The sequence below is a fragment of the Colossoma macropomum genome, unplaced genomic scaffold, assembly GCF_904425465.1.
Source record: "Colossoma macropomum unplaced genomic scaffold, Colossoma_macropomum, whole genome shotgun sequence".
Classification (NCBI taxonomy): Eukaryota; Metazoa; Chordata; class Actinopteri; order Characiformes; family Serrasalmidae; genus Colossoma; species Colossoma macropomum.
In genome coordinates this window covers 17,517,632-17,540,224 of record NW_023494800.1, presented here as the reverse complement: position 1 = coordinate 17,540,224, position 22,593 = coordinate 17,517,632, and the positions used below count along the sequence as shown (strand labels likewise).

The 22,593-nt window shown below is 38.4% G+C and overlaps 4 protein-coding genes across 4 annotated transcripts; 3 read left to right on the top strand and 1 right to left on the bottom strand.

Annotated features, from left to right (window-relative positions):
- Window positions 1–775: 775 nt before the first annotated feature.
- On the bottom strand, window positions 776–3,742 carry ovol1b (ovo-like zinc finger 1b). The gene is made up of 4 exons (XM_036588788.1): window positions 3,497–3,742; window positions 2,416–2,615; window positions 1,381–1,597; window positions 776–1,299 (listed from the first exon to the last, which is right to left on the bottom strand). The coding sequence occupies exons 1-4, from the start codon at window positions 3,582–3,584 to the stop codon at window positions 986–988; spliced, it is 819 nt and encodes a 272-aa protein (XP_036444681.1). The 5' UTR covers window positions 3,585–3,742; the 3' UTR covers window positions 776–985.
- A 3,155-nt stretch (window positions 3,743–6,897) lies between these two features.
- On the top strand, window positions 6,898–9,028 carry tmem223 (transmembrane protein 223). The gene is made up of 2 exons (XM_036588787.1): window positions 6,898–7,596; window positions 8,566–9,028. The coding sequence occupies exons 1-2, from the start codon at window positions 7,080–7,082 to the stop codon at window positions 8,862–8,864; spliced, it is 816 nt and encodes a 271-aa protein (XP_036444680.1). The 5' UTR covers window positions 6,898–7,079; the 3' UTR covers window positions 8,865–9,028.
- A 1,871-nt stretch (window positions 9,029–10,899) lies between these two features.
- fosl1b (FOS like 1, AP-1 transcription factor subunit b) lies at window positions 10,900–13,540 on the top strand. The gene is made up of 4 exons (XM_036588642.1): window positions 10,900–11,494; window positions 11,893–12,138; window positions 12,576–12,683; window positions 13,047–13,540. The coding sequence occupies exons 1-4, from the start codon at window positions 11,405–11,407 to the stop codon at window positions 13,179–13,181; spliced, it is 579 nt and encodes a 192-aa protein (XP_036444535.1). The 5' UTR covers window positions 10,900–11,404; the 3' UTR covers window positions 13,182–13,540.
- A 958-nt stretch (window positions 13,541–14,498) lies between these two features.
- Window positions 14,499–22,567, top strand: LOC118820261 (acidic fibroblast growth factor intracellular-binding protein B). Its single transcript, XM_036588525.1, has 11 exons — window positions 14,499–14,836; window positions 15,472–15,559; window positions 15,877–16,075; window positions 16,628–16,754; window positions 17,238–17,338; window positions 17,563–17,696; window positions 19,502–19,610; window positions 19,701–19,764; window positions 21,630–21,716; window positions 21,889–21,986; window positions 22,306–22,567. The coding sequence occupies exons 2-11, from the start codon at window positions 15,475–15,477 to the stop codon at window positions 22,373–22,375; spliced, it is 1,074 nt and encodes a 357-aa protein (XP_036444418.1). The 5' UTR covers window positions 14,499–14,836; window positions 15,472–15,474; the 3' UTR covers window positions 22,376–22,567.
- Window positions 22,568–22,593: the final 26 nt, after the last annotated feature.

Below are 22,593 nucleotides of genomic sequence, written 5' to 3'. Positions count from 1 at the left end.
CCTGGACAGTTCCCCCTGCCCTGTTTTATATATATATAGTCACTGTCCAAAGAAAAACAATGTAAGGTAATGTTAATATATTTTATTCCAAGCAGTTTTGGAGCATTTCTGTTGGTCAGAATTAAAAATGGAGATGTTTTTCGTTGGGCAGCGATATATATATATATATATATATATATATATATATATATATATATGTGTGTGTGTGTGTGTGTGTGTGTGTGTATATATATATAACCTAAAAACAGAACTTGTGGCACACGACATTCCGTTTCTGAAAAAAATGATATGCTGGTCTTCTTGGCAAAATAAGAGGTCTGGAGTTTACTTTATTGAAAATAAATGCATTTAAATCACAATCACAATACTGGTCAGAAAAGGCCACAGTTATTTTCTCTAAATCGTTCAGCCCTGGGAGCTTGTGCCCAGGGGCATTGTGACATGATCTTATACTTGGTTCAGAATGCACTATAGGTTACTGCTATCCTTTATTAAATAGTCCTAAAAATGATGTATTTGAAGGAGAACAAACTAAGTTGAGATGAATTACTGTACAATGAGGTTCTACATCACACACTTATTGTTTTTGTACTTAGCTTTGCATGACATACTTTTTAAAAATGCATATATATCTCCTTATCAATTAATGTAATTGTGTAAATACTGTGATGTTTGTTGAGTATTTTGATAGTAGGAAGCCATAAATTAAAGTTGCATAAATTAAAGTCAAATATTGTTTGCATGAGTTAAAACATGGTTTTGATCATTTAATTTTTACTGATAAACAAAATTATATTCCATAGAAACATCAAATATGAACCATCAAATATGGAACCTACAAAGCTTTAAAAGTAATCTAGCATTGCTTGGAATTCTTATTAGTCTACAAGTGCACCAAAGAAAATATAACAGCAGATAAAGAAAGACTCTGGATTATGTTTATCATAGTAATTAGCATAAATTGATGATTTCAACAACACTGATCTCAGACAACAGAAACCACATTATTCTGGGAGTGAGGTGACCTGGGGGATGTGCTTCCTTCCTGGCTGGGTGGCTGCTTTTGTCTTCTCTTGGCTTTGGATGTTCTGCTGCTGGGGTGTTTGGCCTGGAGGTGAGTAAGAAGGCTGTCTTGTGTGTGAGCAGTCAGGCCGCACTCTTCACACACATACAGCTTGTTCCTGCGTTCCTTGAAAGCGTATTGTGGAGAGACACCATGAATCTTTTTCAAGTGAGTCTCTAGAGAACAGCGCTGAGTGAAGGCCTTATCACACACAGAGCACTTAAAGGGCCGCACACCTGGAAATGAGATGCTTAGGTTAGTGTGGTGAGAGAAAGAAGGAGAGGAGAAAAGATGGTGACACATGATGACAGTCGTACCTGTATGGGTGCGCACATGCCTCTTGAGGTCAAAAGTGTCATTGAAGCCTTTCCCACAGAATTCACAGGAGTACCTCTTAAAGTCGCTGTGAATCTTCAGATGACGTTTTACCATTTGTGTGTTACTGAACGTCTTATGGCATATCGGACAAGATGGTGTAATAGAAGTTGGTAACCTTGTGGTAGATTCTTGCGTTGACATTTCACCTGTGGTTATCTGCATTGAAATATTAGAATGGTGGAATAGAGATTAGTTGTGCATTTGCAGTAATTTTTAATCCATTAAAACTATAAAGGTTTCAATCCTTTACTCTCATAAATACATAACTTACAAATAACGTGTCTTAAAATTAGTAACTAAATAATAACCAGGGTCTTTTCTTGCCATAAGCAGTCACTAGGGGGCCCTGAGTATGGATTTTGTAGCATCAATTCTTTATAATTGTTGACTGCAAAGTGATATAATTGGGGTGATGGGGCTATTTCTGATATAAAATAAGGGTTTAAGGGGATAAAGACTAGCCTAGCAAAAAAAACGGCTTGCATCTAAGTAATTCTGGCAAAACCAAAAGAATAGTCTAGAATGAAGCAACAAGACTTTCCTTAAAAGGACACTGCAGCCAAAATGAAAATGTAAATGTATCACTACATCTGTTGTAAGCATGGCCGTAGTACTCTATAGAGTGAGATTTTCAGTTAAAAGTCAAGAAAAAATCCCCTTCTAATGAGGCGTCTTAGGTGGAAGGAACTTTTGAAAAACTACAAGCACAACAAGCTGTTGATTTTTTTTTTCTCAAGGAAGCTGAACATCACATCTGTATTTATTAGCTTCTACATTAGGGATTGTGCTAACAGCCAGAATTTCTTTATTGCTGTAGGGTTGGCCACTGGTTGTATAATGTAATTCAATAATGCAGAGGAAAGCAATACTGCGTTACAGAACCCTACATAACGTGACAAATAACAAAATAATATTTACTTATTTATTTATTAAGTAGAATTCCACATTAAACGTCTCAAAAGAAGTTAACTGACCTTAATCTTGGAGCGGCTATAAGGAGGCCTGTGTGTCCTCATATAGCACTGTGAGCCAGGCTCCTGCAGCTGGACAGTCAGGCCACTAGAGTGAGGCTGTATGTGCATGTCTCCATTCTGTGGCATGCAGGGAGAGAGGGGAAGCTCTGCAGTGCTGGCCTCACACCCCTCCTGCCCATAACAGGGAGGAAAAAGAGAAACTAAAAAGCAAGAAAAACGTATCAAGACTGTTAAGACCATCCAACAAAACAACACTAGCATTTCAAACACTAGACCAGTTGCACTAACTGTATCTCCATAGGAGTGTGATGTAAAGTGGATTATAATGGGCCATCAGGTAATAGAGGACACTTTAAGACAGCAGTTCTCAAACTTTTTTTAGTCTAAAGCCCCTTTGTGGATAGTAAGTGTCACTGCCCTACCCCCCTCACCCCACATTGTCCATGCTTCCACTTAATGAATGAACTAGCTTTCTCCACAGCTATTGTTGATCTGCACATACAAGAGACATGCTGCTGCTCTGTGACATTACAGATAACTTGTTATGTGGACACATAATGGCTGTGAATTGTGATTGGTTGGCATGTATTTCATTTGAGTAGCATTTAATAACATCTATCATTTTTCAATAAGTGATACTTCTTTATATATCGACTTGATAAACTGACAAAATAAAAATTTGTAGAGGTACAACTTCTGATATTTTCTGTTGCCCCTTTAGCACCTCTATGCTACCCAACCCCCAGGGAGACATCGTCCCAGTTTGAGAACCGCTGTTTTAAAAAACTTTGATTTATTCTAATTTAAGCTGTTGTTATACTGTATATAAGCTACAAGATTTAATACTGTGTATGAGCTAATTCACTTACAAAAGTATTTAGTGTGCAATTATTATAACTTAATCCTTTGCTTTATTGGATATGTGGACATTACCATATAACACTTCACCCAATGTATGAGACAAATCAGGAATGAACTTTAGATGAAGAGCAGAATATTTCACCTTTAATGCAAACATGAAAGTATGTCAAAATTAAAACATCATTACAATATTAAGACTATAAACAAAGTGATCACTCACCTGGTATGTATATATCCCCTTGTGTAGAATCTGAGAGCAGACCCCAGTTTCTTTTCCTCATGTTTTTAACTAGGAACACTCGTGGCATTTTTGCTTTTACCTCAATCTACAATCCAAGTCCTAATACCAAGGCTGTATTACACAAACAGTGCTCTCAAATGTCTCATTAAGGATCTTGTTTGGTCACAATTTTTAAGCTTTTGCTGGCTGCAGACTGTCACACTTCAACTTCTTTTCAGTAGAACTGAGGGGTGATCAGTCCATTTTATACTAAAATAGTAAACTCCAACAGACTGCTTACTCTAAATTGAACCTGTACCTTCAAGTAAATGAGCCTAATCCAAAGCAGTTCCTCAACGTACAGTGCAGCAAGACAACCAACAATTGCAGTAATGCCTATAAGTAATAAACTGGCCCGGCTTCACTCCCAACTCAACTACATCCAGTCTTTGCTAGGAGCGCCTCTGGTCCTTTAGGGTGTGTCTTGCTTTTAAGTAGCCTAGGTGTGGTTTTTGACTAGAGGTCTGTGGGTGTGGGTTTATTTGGACTAATTACCAACACAGTAGGTATTGTTGTAGGTAAGGGGTGTTTCACAGATTATTTCAGTCAATAGAGAGACAAAACAACATTTCAGTTATTTATTTATTTCACTTTATTGACTACACCAATTCAGTTTAGCCTTCAGAAATTAAACTGAGAGTTTCAGCTTTTTAACTTGATTGAATTTATAATAACTGTAAAAACAGTATATACCTCACTGTATATGGTCCTATTTAAGTTTTGATAACCTTTTTTCCGTTTAAAGGGTCTCTAACATCACTTTTGGCTTTATAATATTTCTCAGGTTATGTCCACGTTGTTAATCTTTTCAGCATCTGTTTTTCACAGTCTTGTTTCCACCTCTGTATGCAAATAAGGTCGTCTTTCAGATCTGATAAGATTTATTCAGGTGAGAGACAATAGGCCCCTCTCTAAGCCGTCCTAACTGCTTTCCAAACACAAACACACATCCTCCCCCGTCAGGAATTAACTGAACAGTAGATAATTGGGAATTAAATATAGCCTATGAAAATGTTGGCCGGATTAGCCGATTTTACTATTTCCATCTGTTATTTTAGCAGTTTAAGACTCATCAGCCTGTGTGTATTGTTTTTTTCATGCATTACTGGTCAGTCAGTTTTTTTTATCAGTAACTACTTTTCTATTGCCTTTTTTATTATTACTGTTTACTGTTTTATTGTGATTTCTTCATTTTATTTTCATCTCTCATTTTATCTTTTATTATTTGCTTTTTTACTCTGCCATCTTTATTTGATTGATTTATTTAATCATGCCCATCATGTTTAAACAGCATTTTGACTTGTAAATAGCGATATTACTACTAAGTGATGAGTTCATTTTAACAAAGTTTGTGCACTGAAAAATACCATTGTTTAAATAAATAAAACAAAAACTAATTTCAGTATTTGTGATCGAATTAGGTCTTTTCATTCTCATAATATTCTCATATATGTTATTATATTACAATATTTCCACAATATTATAATTCACTGAGGGAGAATTGGAAAAATTTAAGATTAGCCTAGTTTATTTGTTTCTGGTGCAGAGCAAAATCATTAGTGTGAAATGGACATTATACATTATACGCTGAATGATTCAGTGAAAAATCTAAATTTAAAAATTTTCCACTTACCCCAGATGTAGTCAATCAGTCAAGACATATTTGGTGTACAAATTTTGCTTTTTTAGCTTAGCACTAGAGCTACAAGGCTAGCATTTCTAACTAACACTAATCCAAATCTTTTCCATAAACACATACCGAGAACTTCTCTTGACCCACTTGAACCACATCCAGGTCTTCATTAAGTTTGCGCAGACTTGTTGATTTGGTTTAGAGCACAGTATGACTTACTGTGAACTATAAAAGTGAACTAAACTTCTCTGTATACCTAAATGCAGTTGGCAGCCATTTTTGATAAAAAGTGACTACATCTGTGCTAAGGGGGAAAATGTGTAAATATGATTTTTCACTGAACCATTCCTTAAAAGAACACATGGTGACTACAACTATTCTGTTCAACCCTTCCTGCTTCATGTAAAAAATGCATTTGTTTTCTATTGAATCTGTGCACTATATTTTCTGTGTGCTGTGATATGGGATAATTAGTGCTGTATTAAATAACAACACACTTGTGTTACCTTTTTTAACAGTTTTTGTGCCATACTGTTTTCTAATTTAACACATTCTGTGTTAAAAGTAACATAAAATGTGTCATCTCCAACTGAATACACTGATGTGTGTAGTTAGAGACAGAATGTGTTGTTTTTAACACATCTGTTTTAAGAGTGTAGCTGTCTAGTTCTGAGAAAGGCCAATGTAATTATAACATGGCTGACAATAGGTGATTAGAACACATCAATGTGTAATAAAACAAAGATAATTTTTCCCTGTGGTTTTGCCTTGATTTTCCCATTCAATGCCAACAATGTCATCATGCCCCCTGACAACAGCCTAACAGGACAGCCAACTGTAAAGTAGCTGGATATGTTGTTTTTTTGCTGAAGCTTGCTTTTCAGTAGTAAGTGTTGAGTATATGTAGTTTTATATAATCCAGGAATCAGTGTCTGAAGATTTTTTTCTTGGGAAGGACCTCAAGATTTTGGTTTTGGAGAATCTCCCCATTTCTGAGCTCTCTGGGTCGGTACACTATGAGTCAGTTTTCCAAACAGGGATGAAGCCTAGTCCTGGACTATATTTTCCTTTCAATGAGAAACCTCTGTTCAAAATGCTGAGGAGTCCAAGACTAGGCTTAATCCCTGTCCATGAAACAAACCCTGTATGTCCAAAAGTAACCAAACACCCCTTCTACTTTGTGGTGTACTCATTGCTGACACATCTGTTCAATTCTGCACACACATCTCCTTAGAAAAGCATTGTTAGAACGGGATGTTCTGGAGCAGCTGCACATGAGTTTAAGACCAGCATGCCCAACAACAGGCAGTTTCAGGTAGAGGGGTATAAAGCCTCCCAGCATTGAGCTGTAGAGCAGTGGAACTGATGGACCTCCATCCAAAACCTTTGCGGTAAGTTGGAGTGGTGTTTGTGATCATCCAACATCAATACCTGACCTCACTACCGCTCCTCTGTCGGAATGCAATCAAATCCTCAAGCAATATTCCATCATCTAGTGTAAAGCAGAAGCTGTTACTGCAGCAAAGGGGGACAAACTACTAACACCCAGTAGTGTCTACAAACTTTTGGACAATGGCTGCGTCCAAAACCGCATATTACCAAATAGTATGTCAAAAGAGTACACCACCAATAAAAGTCCTTCCTTTAGTGTAGTATGCCTATTATAGTAGTATGCGGTTTTGGACGCAGCTATTGTCATCACGCGTTAATCGAGAGCCTCATACTTTTTGGACCAATGCCGCAGCCGTAGGGCAAGTAACGAAGAACATGGCGGCGTCCTGGGTGAGCTGTGCTAGCTAAAAGCAGCTTGGTTATATTTTATAGGTGATGAAATGGATTCTTAGACTCCGACCTCGTATAGCTCAGATAACTCGAACATAACCGGCGGTCATGGGTTTTCAGTGCGTGTTGCTGGCTGCTCGGACCTGTCGCTCCTCCTGTGCGGGGCTGCTGTTTCCTCACAGGCTGACTTTAGTGCAGAATTTCCGAGCTTTCACTGCTGTTTCTAAACGGTCTGTGCAAGTTACCGACAAAACAACTGTCTCAAATCCATTGCGGTGGTTTTCGCCGCTTTCATTTTCACCCCGAGGTCGAGCTCACGGACTGGTCAGCCAGCAGCTGGTGGGGAAGAGTTCACACTCTTTCACATCCACAGCTGTGGTGAAGGATGTGCTGCTGTTCGAGCATGACCGAACCCGCTTCTTCCGGGTCTTGGCTCTGTTTTGTGGAGGTCAGTTTCTATTCTGGACCTACTTGGCCTACTTTGCGTTCACGGGCCTCCGAGACACCCGAAAAAGCAGCAAAGAGCCTCAAAAGGTCAGAACTGATTTGGGGCTTTTCAGTTTTGACATGAATCTGGGGTCTAATGCCTGGAGATTTGGATTCACTCTTGGTTGTCTAGTCATAGGTAAGTGTAACTTTCTATGAAGTATTACTGATACTTGCTATGGTTTCTTAAACTCTGTATTTCTTACTGTCTGTTCAGGGAGAAATTACAGTACTGATTTCATTCTGTTTGCACACCTTTAACTGGTCAACAAATATAATAAGATGAAATAACTTGTTCATTTTTTTTATTCAAAGCATTTTTTTTATATTGGAATTCCACCTACTGTTCTAAATCTCTGCATAATTAATTAATTGAGATGTTAAGAGTCATTCGGATTGGTTTGATGTGAAATGGTTCATTGTAGAGAAACTGTAATTGCCATTTTATTTGCTATTCAAAACACACTAGGGAACCTAGATGTGTCTTCTGATTTTATATTCTTTAGATACTAGGATTTACTGTTTTTAGATACTACTTCACCAACTGTAATCACCAAAGAAATCTAACTCCGTAATTGCCTTTAGAGTGGTGCATTTCACATCAAACCTCTCTTAATGACTTTGGGCCTCCTTCACCAATCGTTCTAAAGAAGAAATTTCTTTTTAAAACCCACTTATTCAGTTTTCATGAAGATTCTGATATTCACCAATGTTTTCTTATTTGGGATTTGTTTTTTGGTTAGAACACAATCTACACACACTCAAGACCACAAAGGTGTGAACAATTCTGCAGTTTATAAACATGCCATGAATCTGATGTAGACTTTTTGTTAGGGCTTTTCTCAAGAACAAATTAAAGAACAAACTTAGGAAGATGTTGGTAAATGAGGCCCAATGTTTACATCTTAATGAGTGAATTATGAGGAAAATTTGAAACATCTGTGGAATTCCCCTTTAAAGACTGTGGATAATTCCAGGCAAGTGAAGATAAAAATGAATGTTATGAATCTGTTCTTTGCAAAGACCTAAGGCTGAGAGTATTGAGAAACCAACAAACCCACTAAGCTGTTGAACACCTTACATCTCTCTCTCTTTTCCTCTTTCTCAGGTGGAGGAATTGTTGGACTGGGTGTGTTGTTCAGCCGTCGCTCTGTCAGCCGCGTTGTCCTGCATAGGGGAGGTGGAAAGGTGACCGTGCATACCCAGTCACCCCTTGGTGCAAACAAAGCCTGGCATCTAACAGTGCCTTTGAATCAAGTGGCATGTCATGCACATAGGCAGGAATCGCCCTCCTTCATCCCTCTCAAAGTCAAAGATCACAAGTTCTACTTCCTTATGGACAAGGAAGGGACACTGAACAATCCCAGACTTTTTGATATCACAGTTGGGGCCTACAGACCACTATAGGTGTCGTTCTCCCACACCGTCACCAACCTCCAAGAAATGTAAATGTTCTCCTGAAATGCTTTTGATATCTTTTCATTTGGAACCTAGAATACAATAATTGAACATCTATGTTTTTCTGGCTCTATCAGCAGTTTCAGAAGAAATAAAATATTGAACACCAGTAACAGAGTTTTGATTTATTTACTCTTTTATTTACACATCAGTGGTTTAACTTACAAAGGTAACTGTTACATTACAAAACATTTTGTCAAATTTACATTTATCATAGAATAGACATTTCTATTAGTGAGACTCTACTAATACTAAAAAACTTCAACACCAATTATGTATTACAATTACAAGTTTAAGCTAATAGCTATTAGGACTGTCATTTTTGCAGTTAAATATATTTTTAAACTCCAAAAGTCTTTTTTAGGGCATGGCAGTGTTAAGTGTTCTCTGCCTAGACACTCCCTTTTGTGTGATTCATAGACAGCTGGCTGTAATGTCAGTGGTTTTCACTTGTATTTGTCATTTATTTGGCAAAGATCTCACATACAGGAGAAAACCAGTGATTTTTCAAAATGTCTGAATAATTCAGTGGTTGAGATATAAACCAAGTCATTCAGATTGGTTTGACATGAAATGGTTCATTTGCAGAGAAACATACAGACCCAGATTTCTTTATGGTGGTGGTGATGGGAACCAGGAGTCCCTCAGAGTTTTTATATGTAACATTCATCATAGTAAAATAATGGTCAATCTGAAAAATTAAGCTTTCTCTGAGGACCATTAACACGCCTCATGTATCCCTCCACCATGAATGGATTAAAATAAATTGATTAAAATACGTTTGGACCAAAGCTTAATCTCACAACTACTGTTAAACAACGTCTCAGACATCAGGCAGTGTATTCATAACCATTTCATGTAATCATTTTCTGGGAGGGAGCTTCTAAAGGCGTGAAGCTCCTCAGACATCTGGTTGCAATAACCACCACTGTGAACAATTCTGACAAAGTTTCTCTAGAACGTAGCACACACCAAACCACTTTGACTCATTTTGTTGACATCAACTATTTAACTATGCAGAAATTTTGAAAAATCGATGCTGTTCCCCTTTGAATGAAAATCAACATGTGCAAAGAGCCTGAATGCAGGCTTAAAGATGGGGGGTGGGGGCCTCCTGTTCTAAATGCACTCTGGTGGAGTCATGCAAAAACTGACTGCAATCATAACATTAAAATCACAAAACATAATTTATCAGTGAAATCCAACCTATCAAATTCTAATAAAATGTAAAAAGTGTATTATTATTATTGTTATTATTATATAACGAACAACCAGACTCTGACGGTAATACCACCTGTAGCCAGTTGGGGCTGTTTTAGCCCGTGCGCCTTTAAAGCAGCGGCGGGAGCTCACAGTGAGTCACAGCAGAGACTCTGACCAGCATTACTGCTGCAGCTCTGGTACTTTCTGAAATGGCTTTACAAAATACCCACCCACGCACTGTTTCCCACCCACATACATTTTTATTTGTAATATTTATGAAAATTATGTGAAAATAAACAAAAAACAGCACGATTTTTCTGCAGTAAACAACCTGATGCCAACAATTCCTACAAGTTTAAGGATGACCTAAATGACTAACAAATTATTTTTAACATACTGAACTGAAACAGACGTGACTAAGCTGGGTCAGATATTTCAAACAGCTTTAAAAAAACGAAAATTGCCAAAAGCTATATTTCTTCTTTAATGTTGCCGGTATGAAAGTGTGAGGTACAAAGGATTACGGAGACAATAGAGAAAGGCTTGAATGACACCTTGAAGGGTCGGAAGAATAAAAAAAAGAGAAAGTGGCTTTTATTTTAATAAGAAACTTAACGTTACAGAGATCAAATGTGAGGGAAAAAACGTATCAAAGGGGAAAATCTGGAAATGGTTCAGAAAGATGATTCTTTTTTTCTCAGTATTAGCCACTTTACTGCCAACACAATAAATCCAGATTTAGTTTTAAACTCCTGCGACTTCAGACTTCCACACTTGTTCGCTCCACACTTTCTCTTATGAACTTCTCCTGTGTAGTCTGAAAACGAACTGATGCTAAAACACTAAAAACAAAGTGCAGAAGTGACCAGAAAAAGTAATATCCGCCTTATTTAGTGCCGTTGGAAACTACATGCTCCAGTTTATTTTGTTGATTATTTTTACCCTTTACACGATGAGAAGAAGCAGAGCTGCTGCTGGGATAATGACAGCTTCTGATCGGAGGTTTTATTGGATGGGATAGAGTGTCACACAGAGAGAAGAGAAGGAAGGGAGGGACTGGAGCAGACTGGACTAGTCTAAAAGATATTCAATCACGTGCTTTTGGTTTTAGCTCTCAGGAGTTTCTGGTGGAGTCATTTGAATGTTCGGTGTGGCGCGATTATTTCAAATGTTGGGGGATATCGGCCAATAGCAGAGGTTAAGATGGAAGTCTGCCTATCTAAGGATTTTACACTGGTCTGCTTAACTTAACCATGAAGCCCCTACAAAACTTTTGAGAGACCAACATGGAGATGTATCAGAGCAAAGCTGGTGCAGCATTCAGCTACGGGCCTTACACCGAAATGTCAGCACGACTGGACCTGAACATACACAAGGTCTGTACCTTTCCTAATTAAACTTAGCTGTTAGTTGAAATTAAGAAGACTAGGTGAGGGCCGACAGTAAATTGATCTAGTTCAGAGTATGAATAGAAGCAGGAAATAAAAACTAAATCTAATAAAAATGTTACACAAAGTGAGCAGGTAGGCTAGGCTATTACTTGTAGATTAGCCTGTTGTTTTTTTGACAATAGCATATAGCTAGTTAGCTAGGTCAGCTAGCAGTTACAGTGGCTTTCGAATTTGTTTTAGCTGTCTGTTTATTTCATGAAAAAAATGTGTATATATATATATATATATATATATATATATATATATATATATATATATAGAGTAATACTTTCGATTTTTTTATATTTAATTTTATCTTGTCCTTTCCTCGTTATCTGTTGCAGACACTCACGGATTTAGCCACATCCAGCCCTAATCTTGATACTGTCACGTCCAGTCCAAATCTGCAGTGGCTGCTGGAGTCCTCTGTAGTTTCTGAAGCAGAGGCCGCCTGGGAGACGTTAGCCTCATTTTTGCCCTCCACACTGCCAAACTGCCCCTGTGTCTCCCAGTGCTCCAGTCCAGACCTGCTCCATTCTGGGACAGCGAGGACACCTGAGCACGCCGACAAAGGCCACGCCAGTGAATCTGTAAGTAGTAGATCTTTGCCTTTTAACGCTCAAAATCAGTGAAAGTTGGGACGAGGCTTTTCATTTGACTCATCCAGTTATGGTAAAGGGGCGATATGATTCACACCTGAGTCACATAGGAGCCCATAGGATGAGTCATTATAGTAGCATTTGCGCGGGAGTTAGAGAGTACACGCTCAGGGGGTGGACCAGCTTGTCAAAAGGGCCGTTGGTGAGTAAGAGGAGTGATATTTGGGAAAAGTCTTTGCATGCTGTTTTGTTGTCACCCACGAGATGGCAGTGTTATCATTCGGTTGCCCTAGCTGTCCAGGTTATGTAAATGGGGGAAAAGGTTTGTGAGAATGATGAACTGGACTTTTGTCTCTCTCTCTCTCTCTCTTTGTCATAGACTTCTCACTAGAGATCTATTATTATTTTACCCTCTGAATCACTTCTAGAAAGCCGTAGAGGAGTGTGAGAGGAGGCGAGCCCGCAGGGAAAGGAACAGAATAGCCGCAGCTAGATGTCGGGATCGTCGCCGCATGCTTACGGACACATTACAAAACGTGAGTCTCAAGCATTTGTGCATTTGAATTTGACTTGTTGCTTGTCAAGCTATAGTCATAGTAATCAGCCAGTTGTCCAGATACTGGATTTAGCACATTGACTTTCATTTGTCATAGGCCTTCTTTAAAATGTGGTTTAGCGCAGAAACACAGAAAAACAAAGCTGTTTTGCAGGGCTGTGTACAGACTTTCTGGGAGGGTGGCATATGCTCACAGTGCACTCATATAAGAAGTGGGTGAACATGTATATAAAACAAACAAAAATGCTAGAAGGATACTTTGTTGTTGCAGGGCTGTGTGGATGCCTGCCTTACTATATATTTATTGTTAAATATATGCCAAATTCTTATCACTTACTTTTAGGAGACTGAGCGCTTGGAGCGTGTGAAATCTCAGCTGGAGGAGGAGATTGCTGGGCTTGAGAGGGAGAGAGAGAGGCTGGAGTTAGTCCTGGAGGCCCACAGGCCCGCCTGCAAGATGGATGGCTCCAATCCTTAATAACCGTCAACTCTGAACAAGTTCAGAACTGAGTCTGCAGGTTCAGACCAGTCCCAATAACCAGTGTATTAGTTCAAGGAAGCTAAGGGCCAATATGTTATCTATGTTAAGTGCATGTGTTTTGTTTTTTTATGAATAGTACATACAAATAGATTTTAATTTGGTTTCCTTTCACTTCTTTTCTGGGAATCCCTTCTATCATTTGTTCAAGTTCAAGCCACCCAATTGCATGTCTTGCCCAGTGCTGGAAAACACTGTTACAGATGCATGATTCACAGTGGGATCGCAAATACCAAATGTTACAACAAAAATGAAAAGCAGCCATAATAACTCCTGTTACAATAAAGAACGAAACCTAATGACTCTAGTTTAGTCTTGTAATTATTTATTTCATATTGCAGTTATTCTTAAATGTTTTGGTGGCTCTTCAAATCTAACATTAACTGAACTCCATGCACTCTGAAAAAAAGATGGTTCTACAAGTGTTCTTTAGAAAAGACAAGGGTTCTATATACGATACGAACATTTAAAGAACTATTTGAATGATTCTATATAGCACCAACAAGGGTGCTATTCAATACACCTGGCTTTTATAAAGTCAAGTCCTTTTGACACATTTACACTCATACAACAATAATTTGGGTTCCTGAAAGCACTGTTCTTTACTGGTCTCATCAAGTTTAAGTTTCTTTGGACACTTTTAAAACTTTTTTTCCTCAGCTTACACTCTTAAAAATATTGGCTTAGACATTAAGTTGCTACACTTAAAGAGGATGGTTCTTTAAGGGTTCTCTAGTAAAGACAATGGTTCTGTATAGAACCATGAACACTCAAAAAGCCATCTGCATGATCAAATGGATCTTTATTCTTACTAAAAAAGAGAGGTTCAGTGGTTCTATATAGAACAAAGAAATATTTGTATGCTTAAATGGTTCTTTGCATGGTGAAACGGTTCTTCAGATTGACAGAATGTGCTGTATATGGTTTTACATAAAATCTTTTTTTAAAATGGTTCTATACCGCACTAAAAGCTTCATTTGTTATGATGTCAAGCTTGCAACAATAGAAGAACCCTTTTCATGCTAAAACCATGTACAACACATTCTGTCAATCTGAAGAACCATTTCACCATGCAAATGTTTCTTTGTTCTATATAGAACCGCTGTCTTTACTAAAGAACCATTGAAGAACCATCTTTCTTTAGTAAGAATGAATTGCTCCAGCTGATCTGCATGCCGCAGCAGTAGGTGGCAGCAATGTAGTGCTGTAAGCTGTTGAATATGGAGTTTGAAAGCTACGAGAAAGATGCCGCACTGTAGTTCGTCTCATATCCAATTCAGCCAAACTAAAGACAGACGGTCGGTCGTTAATGATTTACGTAGTCTTATACATTCGCCTTAGCTGCATTCATCAGTGTTAATATCTGCAGCCAGACCCTGTTGCTCCAGTGGGGGGTTAATTTAGTATTAGACGAATGCTCACCGAGAAACGTGGGAGGTGGAGTTCCTAACTGTTTAAAATCCACAGTTTGCAGATGCCACCTACAGACCAATTCGGCAAAAACCAGCTTCTGCAGTATTTTCAGTTTGGTACCAGCTAACGATCGCTGTTCCATCGACTGCTCTTTACGCACAGTGCGGAACAAGAATAGCACGGTAAGTTCGGTGCTCAGGTGTTGGGCAGCTTATGACCTCTTAATGAGCTTTAAGGGGTTGTTCTAAGTATGGTAGTAGTTCACGGGCAGTTAATGAATGAAGTTCCTGGCGATAGCACCGTAGTTGTGTTGTTGCTCAACTTTTCAGCCATTTGGCTTTGAACCCACCATTTCGTCATGACTGGTTATTTCAGTGGTCACCAGCCCTGGTCCTGGAGATCTACCTTCCTGTGGACTGTGGTTCAAATCGCAATCTGCCATCCCTGCTCTAACTAACTTAATAAGTCTTTGATGGGCTGGATCAGATGCATGAGAGTAGGTATGGGGAAGGGGTAGCATATTAGATAAAGGTAGGGCCCCAGGTGGGGGGTTGGGGACCACTGGGTTATTTGATTAATAAGTACTTAAGACTGTAGTCCAAGGGTGCCCACTCTATTTGGAGGTTTCTCTATGGTAACACACCCACTAAACCTGGTAATTAACAGATAAGTGTGATGAGGTGTGTTTCAGTTGGTAAATCACCAGACTGTGCTGGCCACCGGCCCTCCAGTACGGGAGTTGCGCACCCCTGCCGTAATCATTTGCTAATGCATAAATAATAGGCAACTTTTTCTAAGGTTTTCTGTGCATTTTCAGAGAATGTCGATGGAACTAGACGTATTTGTGGGGAACACCACCATCATTGATGAAGAGGTGTACCAGCTGTGGTTGGATGGGCATTCAGGTGTGTCTTTCTGACTGTTCTGGGCTGAGTTTGCAAAAGGAACTAACCTTGCAAAAGGTTACTTGCTTAAACTCAATTAAAATAAAAGTCAATGGCTGAATATCATTACCCAATGGAGTGTTTTGGAAATGTGCATACTTGGATTTGTTATTCAAGTTTGTATTTATTGTTTGGTGTTAAAAACCCTCTCATTACTAATAATTGTCAAACTAATATGTATAATCAATAGTGCCAGTCCTAGCAGAGACTTTATTGATACAGTGCTGTCAAACCAATCATTACTACTGTGTAAACTCAGTCCTCTCTCTGTCCTGCAGTGAGTGATGCGGTGAGGATGCGGCTAGAGAGTGGTGCTCTGAGCGAGTGCGAGGCCAGTGGAGAAGTACTGCACAGTGACACCATGGACCAATACAGAACCTTCCAGATGTGCGAGCGACTCCTTCATTGCCCTTCTAAGCTAGCCAATCAGCTGCTTTTCCAGATTCCTGCCCATCGCCAGGCCATGCTCATTGAGAGGTATGGGCAATGTGGAAATGGCCAAACGTACTACTAAATCTAGCATCCATTCATTGTAACTATGGACAGACTGATTTAAAAATTTTTGTCAATTTGTAAAGTTCTTATGCTCAAACAAAGAGAAGAAACTCACAAAGTCTTAAAAATTTTGTCATAGGAGGTGGTGCTTTCCAGAATTAGCTGTTTTATTGGATTCTTTTAATTATGTCTTAATTTTCTTATTTTTCATCAGTTCTTTTCACATAAAGGTGTTTGTAACATGTTGTCTTCCAGTTCAGCTTGTATTATTATAATACATTAAACAGTTGACTATTAGCTTAGCATTCTTTGGCAGACATAAGAGCATGAACCCCATAAAATCCTCAAAAAAAAGTGAGTATCTGTTCATTGAAATGTTAAACACGTTGCTTATAGATATCGTTCAGACCTTTTGTACCTTAATATCGGCCGATTTTATTGGCCAATCAATGATTTATCGGGCCTATTTGTAACATAATTTGCCAAATCAGGCTAAAAACATTCATGTGTTCAAACGTGTTGGTTCATTTGTAGATACTATGAGTTTGACCATACGTTTGCCAGAGAGGTTCTGGGAAAGAAACTCTCTAAAGGGACCAAGAAGGACTTAGATGACATCAGCTTAAAGACTGGGGTTGCTCTGAAGAGCTGCCGTCGACAGGTGCGCCAGACAGACCTTTGACTCCTTACACAACCAGCTGGTGCTTTTAGCTCCTAGATGAGAGAAACAAAAAATACCTGGCACACTGTAAACGGGAGATAACTCAATTAATGTGCATGAGTTTATATTAAATGAAATTTAGAATATCTAGTTTGTTGTTGCTTTTGATTTTGCTTATAAGATGTGGCTGTACAAGTTATGAAAACTTTTGCCTTTCATATGAAAACTGTTGTAAGTTAAATGTAAGTTAATAAGTTAAATACAAAGTAGTCCGTGGAACAACCTCATGAAAATTCATAGTAATAATGAGATTTGTTTTCAGAGTAGAATAATGCACACTATTGCCTGTGTTGTATACCGCTACAAGATGTTTACTTTCATTTTGGATGCAGTGTGATGTTTGCATATGCAGACAAGCTTCAGTTTTTTAGATAATAAACATATGCACTGGCACACTTCTGAACTGCTGTATCTTTCTCTCAGTTTGATAATTTCAAGCGAGTGTTTAAAGTGGTGGAGGAGCTGAAGGGCCCCCTGGTGGAGAATGTGCAGCATCACTTCCTGCTGTCTGATTCACTGGCCAGGTAAGTATGAGGATAGAAGAAAATGTTCTCTGAATGAAATGGAAGATTTAATGCAAAAATACCAAAATGTGATTGTTGATCATTCACTATCTTTTGAACATGTTTCTCCATTCCCTTCCCTCCTTGCTACCTTGCTCATGTCCTCTTCTTATATTCTTTCTTTTCATCATTTTAACCCCTTCATACTCTCCTCCCCTCACTGACTCAGCCATCTCTCCCTGCAGGGACTACGCTGCTGTTGTATTTTTTGCAAACAGTCGCTTTGAGACAGGGAAGAGGAAGCTGCAGTATCTATCTTTTCAGGATTTTGCCTTCTGTGCTGGCCAGCTCATCAGCTATTGGACTGTAGGGGCCATTGGTAAGCTGAGCTCACAGTAACATCTATTAAGGGTCCCATTTCATGGAAAATTGTTTTTCCCCATTTTTTCTAATTAAAATATTTTGATACAGTACATAAACACAGTTTCAAAATGTACTATTATACATGTACATTCCCCAGTACACATAGCCTATACACTGACCAGCCACTTCATCAAAACCACCTCCTTGTTTCTACACTCATTGTCTGTTTTATCAGGTCCACTTACCATATAGGTTCACTCTGTCATTCTACAACTACAGACTGCAGTCCATCTGTTGCTTTACTTGTTTTGCATTCTTTGTTAGCCCTTTTATCCTGTTCTTCAATGGTCAGGACTCCCTCAGGACCACCAGAGAGCAGATATTATTTAGGTGGTGGATCATTCTTAGCACTGCAGTGACACTGACGTAGTGGTGGTGTGTTGATGTGTGTTGTGCTGGTATGAGTGGATCAGACACAGCAGTGCTGCTGGAGTTTTTAAACACTGTGTTCACTCACTGTCCACTCTATCCTACCTTGTTGGTCCATCTTGTAGATGTAAAGTCAGAGACGATAGCTCATCTGTTGCTGCACAGTTTGTATTAGTCATCCTCTAGTCCTTCATCAGTGGTCACAGGACGCTACCCACAGGACACTGTTGGCTAGATATTTTTGGACCAACTATTTGTGGGCTATTTTTAGTCCTGCAGTGACACTGGAGTGTTAAAAACTCCAGCAGCACTGCTGTGTCTGACCCACTCGTACAACACGCACTAACACGCCACCACCATGTCGGTGGCAGTCCTGTGGGGTTCCTAACCACTGAAGAACAGGGTGAAAGTGGGCAAACAAAGTAGAAAAACAGATGGACTATGGTCTGTAATTGTAGCACTACAAAGTGCACCAATATGGTAAGTGGAGCTGATAAAATGGACAGTGAGTGTAGAAACAAGGAGGTGGTTTTAATGGAGTGGCCGGTCGGTGAATATGGAAATTAAGCAACAAAACAGCTTATTTGAAATTCATTGATTTTGTGATGTCACAGAAAAGCTACTCATTTACATCCACCTACTTGGCTTACAGCAGATTAGCCCTACTATTCACATTGAAGATATAATTTGTAAGATTCAGCTCAGTCTGCTTTTTTAATGTGCCATAATACAGGGCAGCTAATCAGAGCAAAGTTAATTTACATACATCAGGCACAGTAAGAAAAATAGCTTGTTAAATTCTAAGGGACAAAGAGGTTGCAAAGTGGTCATGTAAATGAGTGAATTATAGCTGTTTTTGGTCCATATAACACACAAAAAAACATAATTGGTGAAACTTGGGGGGAAAAATTTAAAAAAGAACAACATAGGATGGTCTTTTTAAGGCCAAGCTAACGCTATTTCTAAGCCCTGTGCTTTTTAAGTACCACTAAACAGCCTTAAAAAGAAAATTGCATACACAGCGCAAGTATCTGGGAAAATATGGTTGCAAATGGAATGCAATACCACAGTATGAGAATATGAGTTCTTATCTACCACTTTGTATGAAGTTATGTTAATTACATGATGGATAGAAAGTCTGTGATAACTATCAGCAGTCCATAAGCCTCATGGTTTACATCACTTTTAAAAATAGCAGCCAGCGCCAAACCAGCCATGACTGTCTGTGCCAATGGAAAACCAAGCAATGCTTATCACTAGGGCAATGCTTGGCTGGATTCAGACTGGAAAGCGGCAGTAATGGCCAACTAAGTGCCAAGCTGGAACGAAATTATTGTACAGACTTAAAAATTGCCATGTTTTTTCCCCTTATTGCCCTTCTCTGTTTATTAGATAACATGATGGAAGACATGGATGTAGATCTGGAAAAAGAGTTTCTGCATGATTTGAAAGACCTGAAGGTTCTGGTTAATGATAAGGACATGCTGGACCAACATAAAAGGTAGAGAAGCTATGTGTAACTAATATACGTTGATGGGAAGTTATGTGAAAGTGTTTTGCCTTTCTTATCTTTTCCACGTTTGTGTCGCAGCCTAGTGTGTTCACAGCTAAAGGGAAAAATCAAAGTCTTCAGTGAGATGGAGGCCAACTTTAAGGTGAGACTTTATTGTGCTTTTGACTGGCCACTGCTGGCCATAAATCAAACTTTAAAAGAGTACCACATTGCCTTTTAATGCTTTTTGTGGTAGTTAGATGTTATTAACTTGCTGTTGATTTCATGAAAAGCCAAATCTGATTAAATTTGTCAAACAATCTGCATAATTCAGACATTGAGATGTAGGTAAAGACAGTCAGAGTGGTTTGATGTGAAATGGAGCAGTGTAGAGAAACTTGATTTGACTCTGATTTTCTTTACAGTGGTGGTGATTGGAACCAGGGGTCTTGATGTCTACAACACAAAAAAACGAACGTCAGAACAAACACCGTCAGACAAAACTGAAAATGTTATACTGACATTTATATAGAGATGCATAATAGTTTTCTAAGTTATATGAGCCACTATATGCTCGACCAGGCTTGCATTTGGTCTGATACCTTTTCTCTGAGGCCGTTTGGTCTGATGGTGTTTGTTCTGACATTCAGTTTCACCAGATCTGAGTCATGACGATGGTTTTTCTCGAGACTTGAAGTTGTTTAGCTTGAGGAATGATGCCGTTCTGACTTGGAGGTCTGAGGATGTCCCAAAATGTACCCGTTAGCCCTGTCTAGTGCTAATTAACATATATTTGCATGTTGGTCACGAAAAGTGGGAAATGTAAAGTAAATCTCCAGCAGGTGGAGCTGATGTTCGTTTGCATTTGCCTTTTCATTCTGACACTTTAAAGCGCGTCCAGGCCGAAAACTGAATCACAAACTGTCACTTTGCTGTTGATTTATCCATTTTGCATTTTCATTTTAATTTTGTCAGATATGCAGCCGATTGCTGTGAAAAAGAAATAAGAACGTGAACATTGAATTTTGGTTTCTGCATTTCATGAAGAAAAGCCAAAGCCAAAGTGAAGCTTGGATTTTCTTTTCTCTGTTAGCTTTTCCATTTTAGATTTGGCCATGAAATACCAGAATAACGACCAAAATTAAATGACAAACAGCTGTTTTACATTTATTTTTATTTTTGTCACAAATGGCTCATGCTCATGTGAAAAATGAAATTGCAAATGTAGGTATTTCATTTAATTTTCAATTTTGGCATGATATTTGTGCAGATGTTTGGAAAAAGAAATGGCAAAAAGAGGTTTGCATTTACATTTTATTGTTTTAATTTTAATTTCTTTTTTGGCTGGATTTGCCTCCCATAACAAAACCAGACATTTTATTTACTGTCCAAAACAACCAGTGAACGTACACATGTACAAAAAACTACATGATCCTTGAAAATTTTATGATCTAAAACTATCAAAAAACAATGTGTCAGGTATCAGGCAACACATTCATAACTATTCCACGTAACAGCTTTCTGGACTGTAGCTTTTACAGGCATTAAACGCTTTAGACGTCTGGTTCCTATTACCACTGTAAACAATTCAGTTCAGTTTCAGTTTCAGAGCAGAAAATTTCTCACAAAACCACTCTGAATGACTTACATCTTAGCCATTCAGTGTTACAGAAATTTAAAAAAATTGGTGAAATTCCCCTTGACAGTGAAAAAAAGATTTTTGTATTACTCATATTCACACCTCAAATGTGACTAGTATGGGAGACTTAAATATTTCAATTGGGTGAATAAAAAAATAGAAATTATGTGTAATAACAAATAATAAATGATGTGTGATTTTTTTTAATTACCCTGTATTTTATTCTTTTTTACATACCTTTTTATTTCCACAAATATTTTAAAAGTAGTTTTTACACACTGATTCTTGGATTAACAAAACCACACTGTAATATTTACCCACAGTGTTTTTCTGTGCATTTAAACAGTACTGTTCTTTGTATCATTGATGTTACATTATTGATTCTACAGAATCTCTCTAGAGCCTTGATTAACATCGCCTCCAAACTCACAAATACCAAAGACGTGCGAGATTTGTTTATCGATCTTGTGGAAAAGGTAACATTTGGTCCATGATGTGTTGAACATGCGATTTCAGTTAAATGACTTGACACAATTGAGTGTTTTACCTCAATTTAATCACCTCAGCCAATGATTTGTTTTTACTCCAAGCAAACTTTCCCTGCTGGGCTTAGATATCATTGTCTGAAACACTCCCTTCTGCCCTCAGTTCATTGAACCGTGCCGATCTGATAAATGGATGGTTGGAGACCTGACACTTTTCCTCACCCTCTACACTAGCACTGCACACACACTTGAGATGTTCAGGTTAGTGTGTACATGTGTGTATGTGGTATAAAGACTCTTGTTATCATTAAAGGAATGCTCGACCTAATCTCTATCTGGTGCATTTGTAGCGTACAGTTGCCTGCTTCAGCATCTGCCCCCTGGCCTCTATTGTAAGTATTTTATGAGTCAGCAGGTCTTCTGTTCTTAATTAAGTTCAGGGAAACACATCTAAATTATTGTTTGTGGTAATGGACTGTATGCTACAGATGCGGAAGGTAGATATTAGGTTGAAAAATGTTGGAGTAGTCTTATAAAACTTTGTATTGGGCTTGTATTAAAAGCAATTGTCTCTCTACAGGTACCAAGTGATATGGGAAAGATACATGGGCGTCATTAAAAGCTGCATCCTGAAAATGTATCATGATTAAAACAGAGTTCCCCTCAAACCTCTTCTATCTCCTCACCTCATAGCTGGTCTCTGTGGTGTGATATTTGCATTATATATGTTCTCCTTTTAGCACCTTCTATAAAACTGTTGTGAGCTCAGTTTGTTAGTGTTAAATTGTTTGTACTGGAGACTATAATGAGTAAAAATGTTTTACATAGAAACGGTTGTTGATTCTGTCTTTTGTTTTGGTCCTTCAGT

Coding starts and splice junctions, on each gene's coding strand:
- ovol1b (XM_036588788.1), bottom strand. CDS start 3,584: ATGCCACGAGTGTTCCTAGTTAAAAACATGAGGAAAAGAAACTGGGGT. Junction 2,616..3,496: donor AGGGGATATATACATACCAG/GTGAGTGATCAC, acceptor CTTGCTTTTTAG/TTTCTCTTTTTCCTCCCTGT. Junction 1,598..2,415: donor ATAGCCGCTCCAAGATTAAG/GTCAGTTAACTT, acceptor ATTTCAATGCAG/ATAACCACAGGTGAAATGTC.
- tmem223 (XM_036588787.1), top strand. CDS start 7,080: ATGGGTTTTCAGTGCGTGTTGCTGGCTGCTCGGACCTGTCGCTCCTCC. Junction 7,597..8,565: donor TCTTGGTTGTCTAGTCATAG/GTAAGTGTAACT, acceptor CCTCTTTCTCAG/GTGGAGGAATTGTTGGACTG.
- fosl1b (XM_036588642.1), top strand. CDS start 11,405: ATGGAGATGTATCAGAGCAAAGCTGGTGCAGCATTCAGCTACGGGCCT. Junction 12,139..12,575: donor AAGGCCACGCCAGTGAATCT/GTAAGTAGTAGA, acceptor AATCACTTCTAG/AAAGCCGTAGAGGAGTGTGA. Junction 12,684..13,046: donor TTACGGACACATTACAAAAC/GTGAGTCTCAAG, acceptor ACTTACTTTTAG/GAGACTGAGCGCTTGGAGCG.
- LOC118820261 (XM_036588525.1), top strand. CDS start 15,475: ATGTCGATGGAACTAGACGTATTTGTGGGGAACACCACCATCATTGAT. Junction 15,560..15,876: donor GTGGTTGGATGGGCATTCAG/GTGTGTCTTTCT, acceptor TCTGTCCTGCAG/TGAGTGATGCGGTGAGGATG. Junction 16,755..17,237: donor TGAAGAGCTGCCGTCGACAG/GTGCGCCAGACA, acceptor TCTTTCTCTCAG/TTTGATAATTTCAAGCGAGT.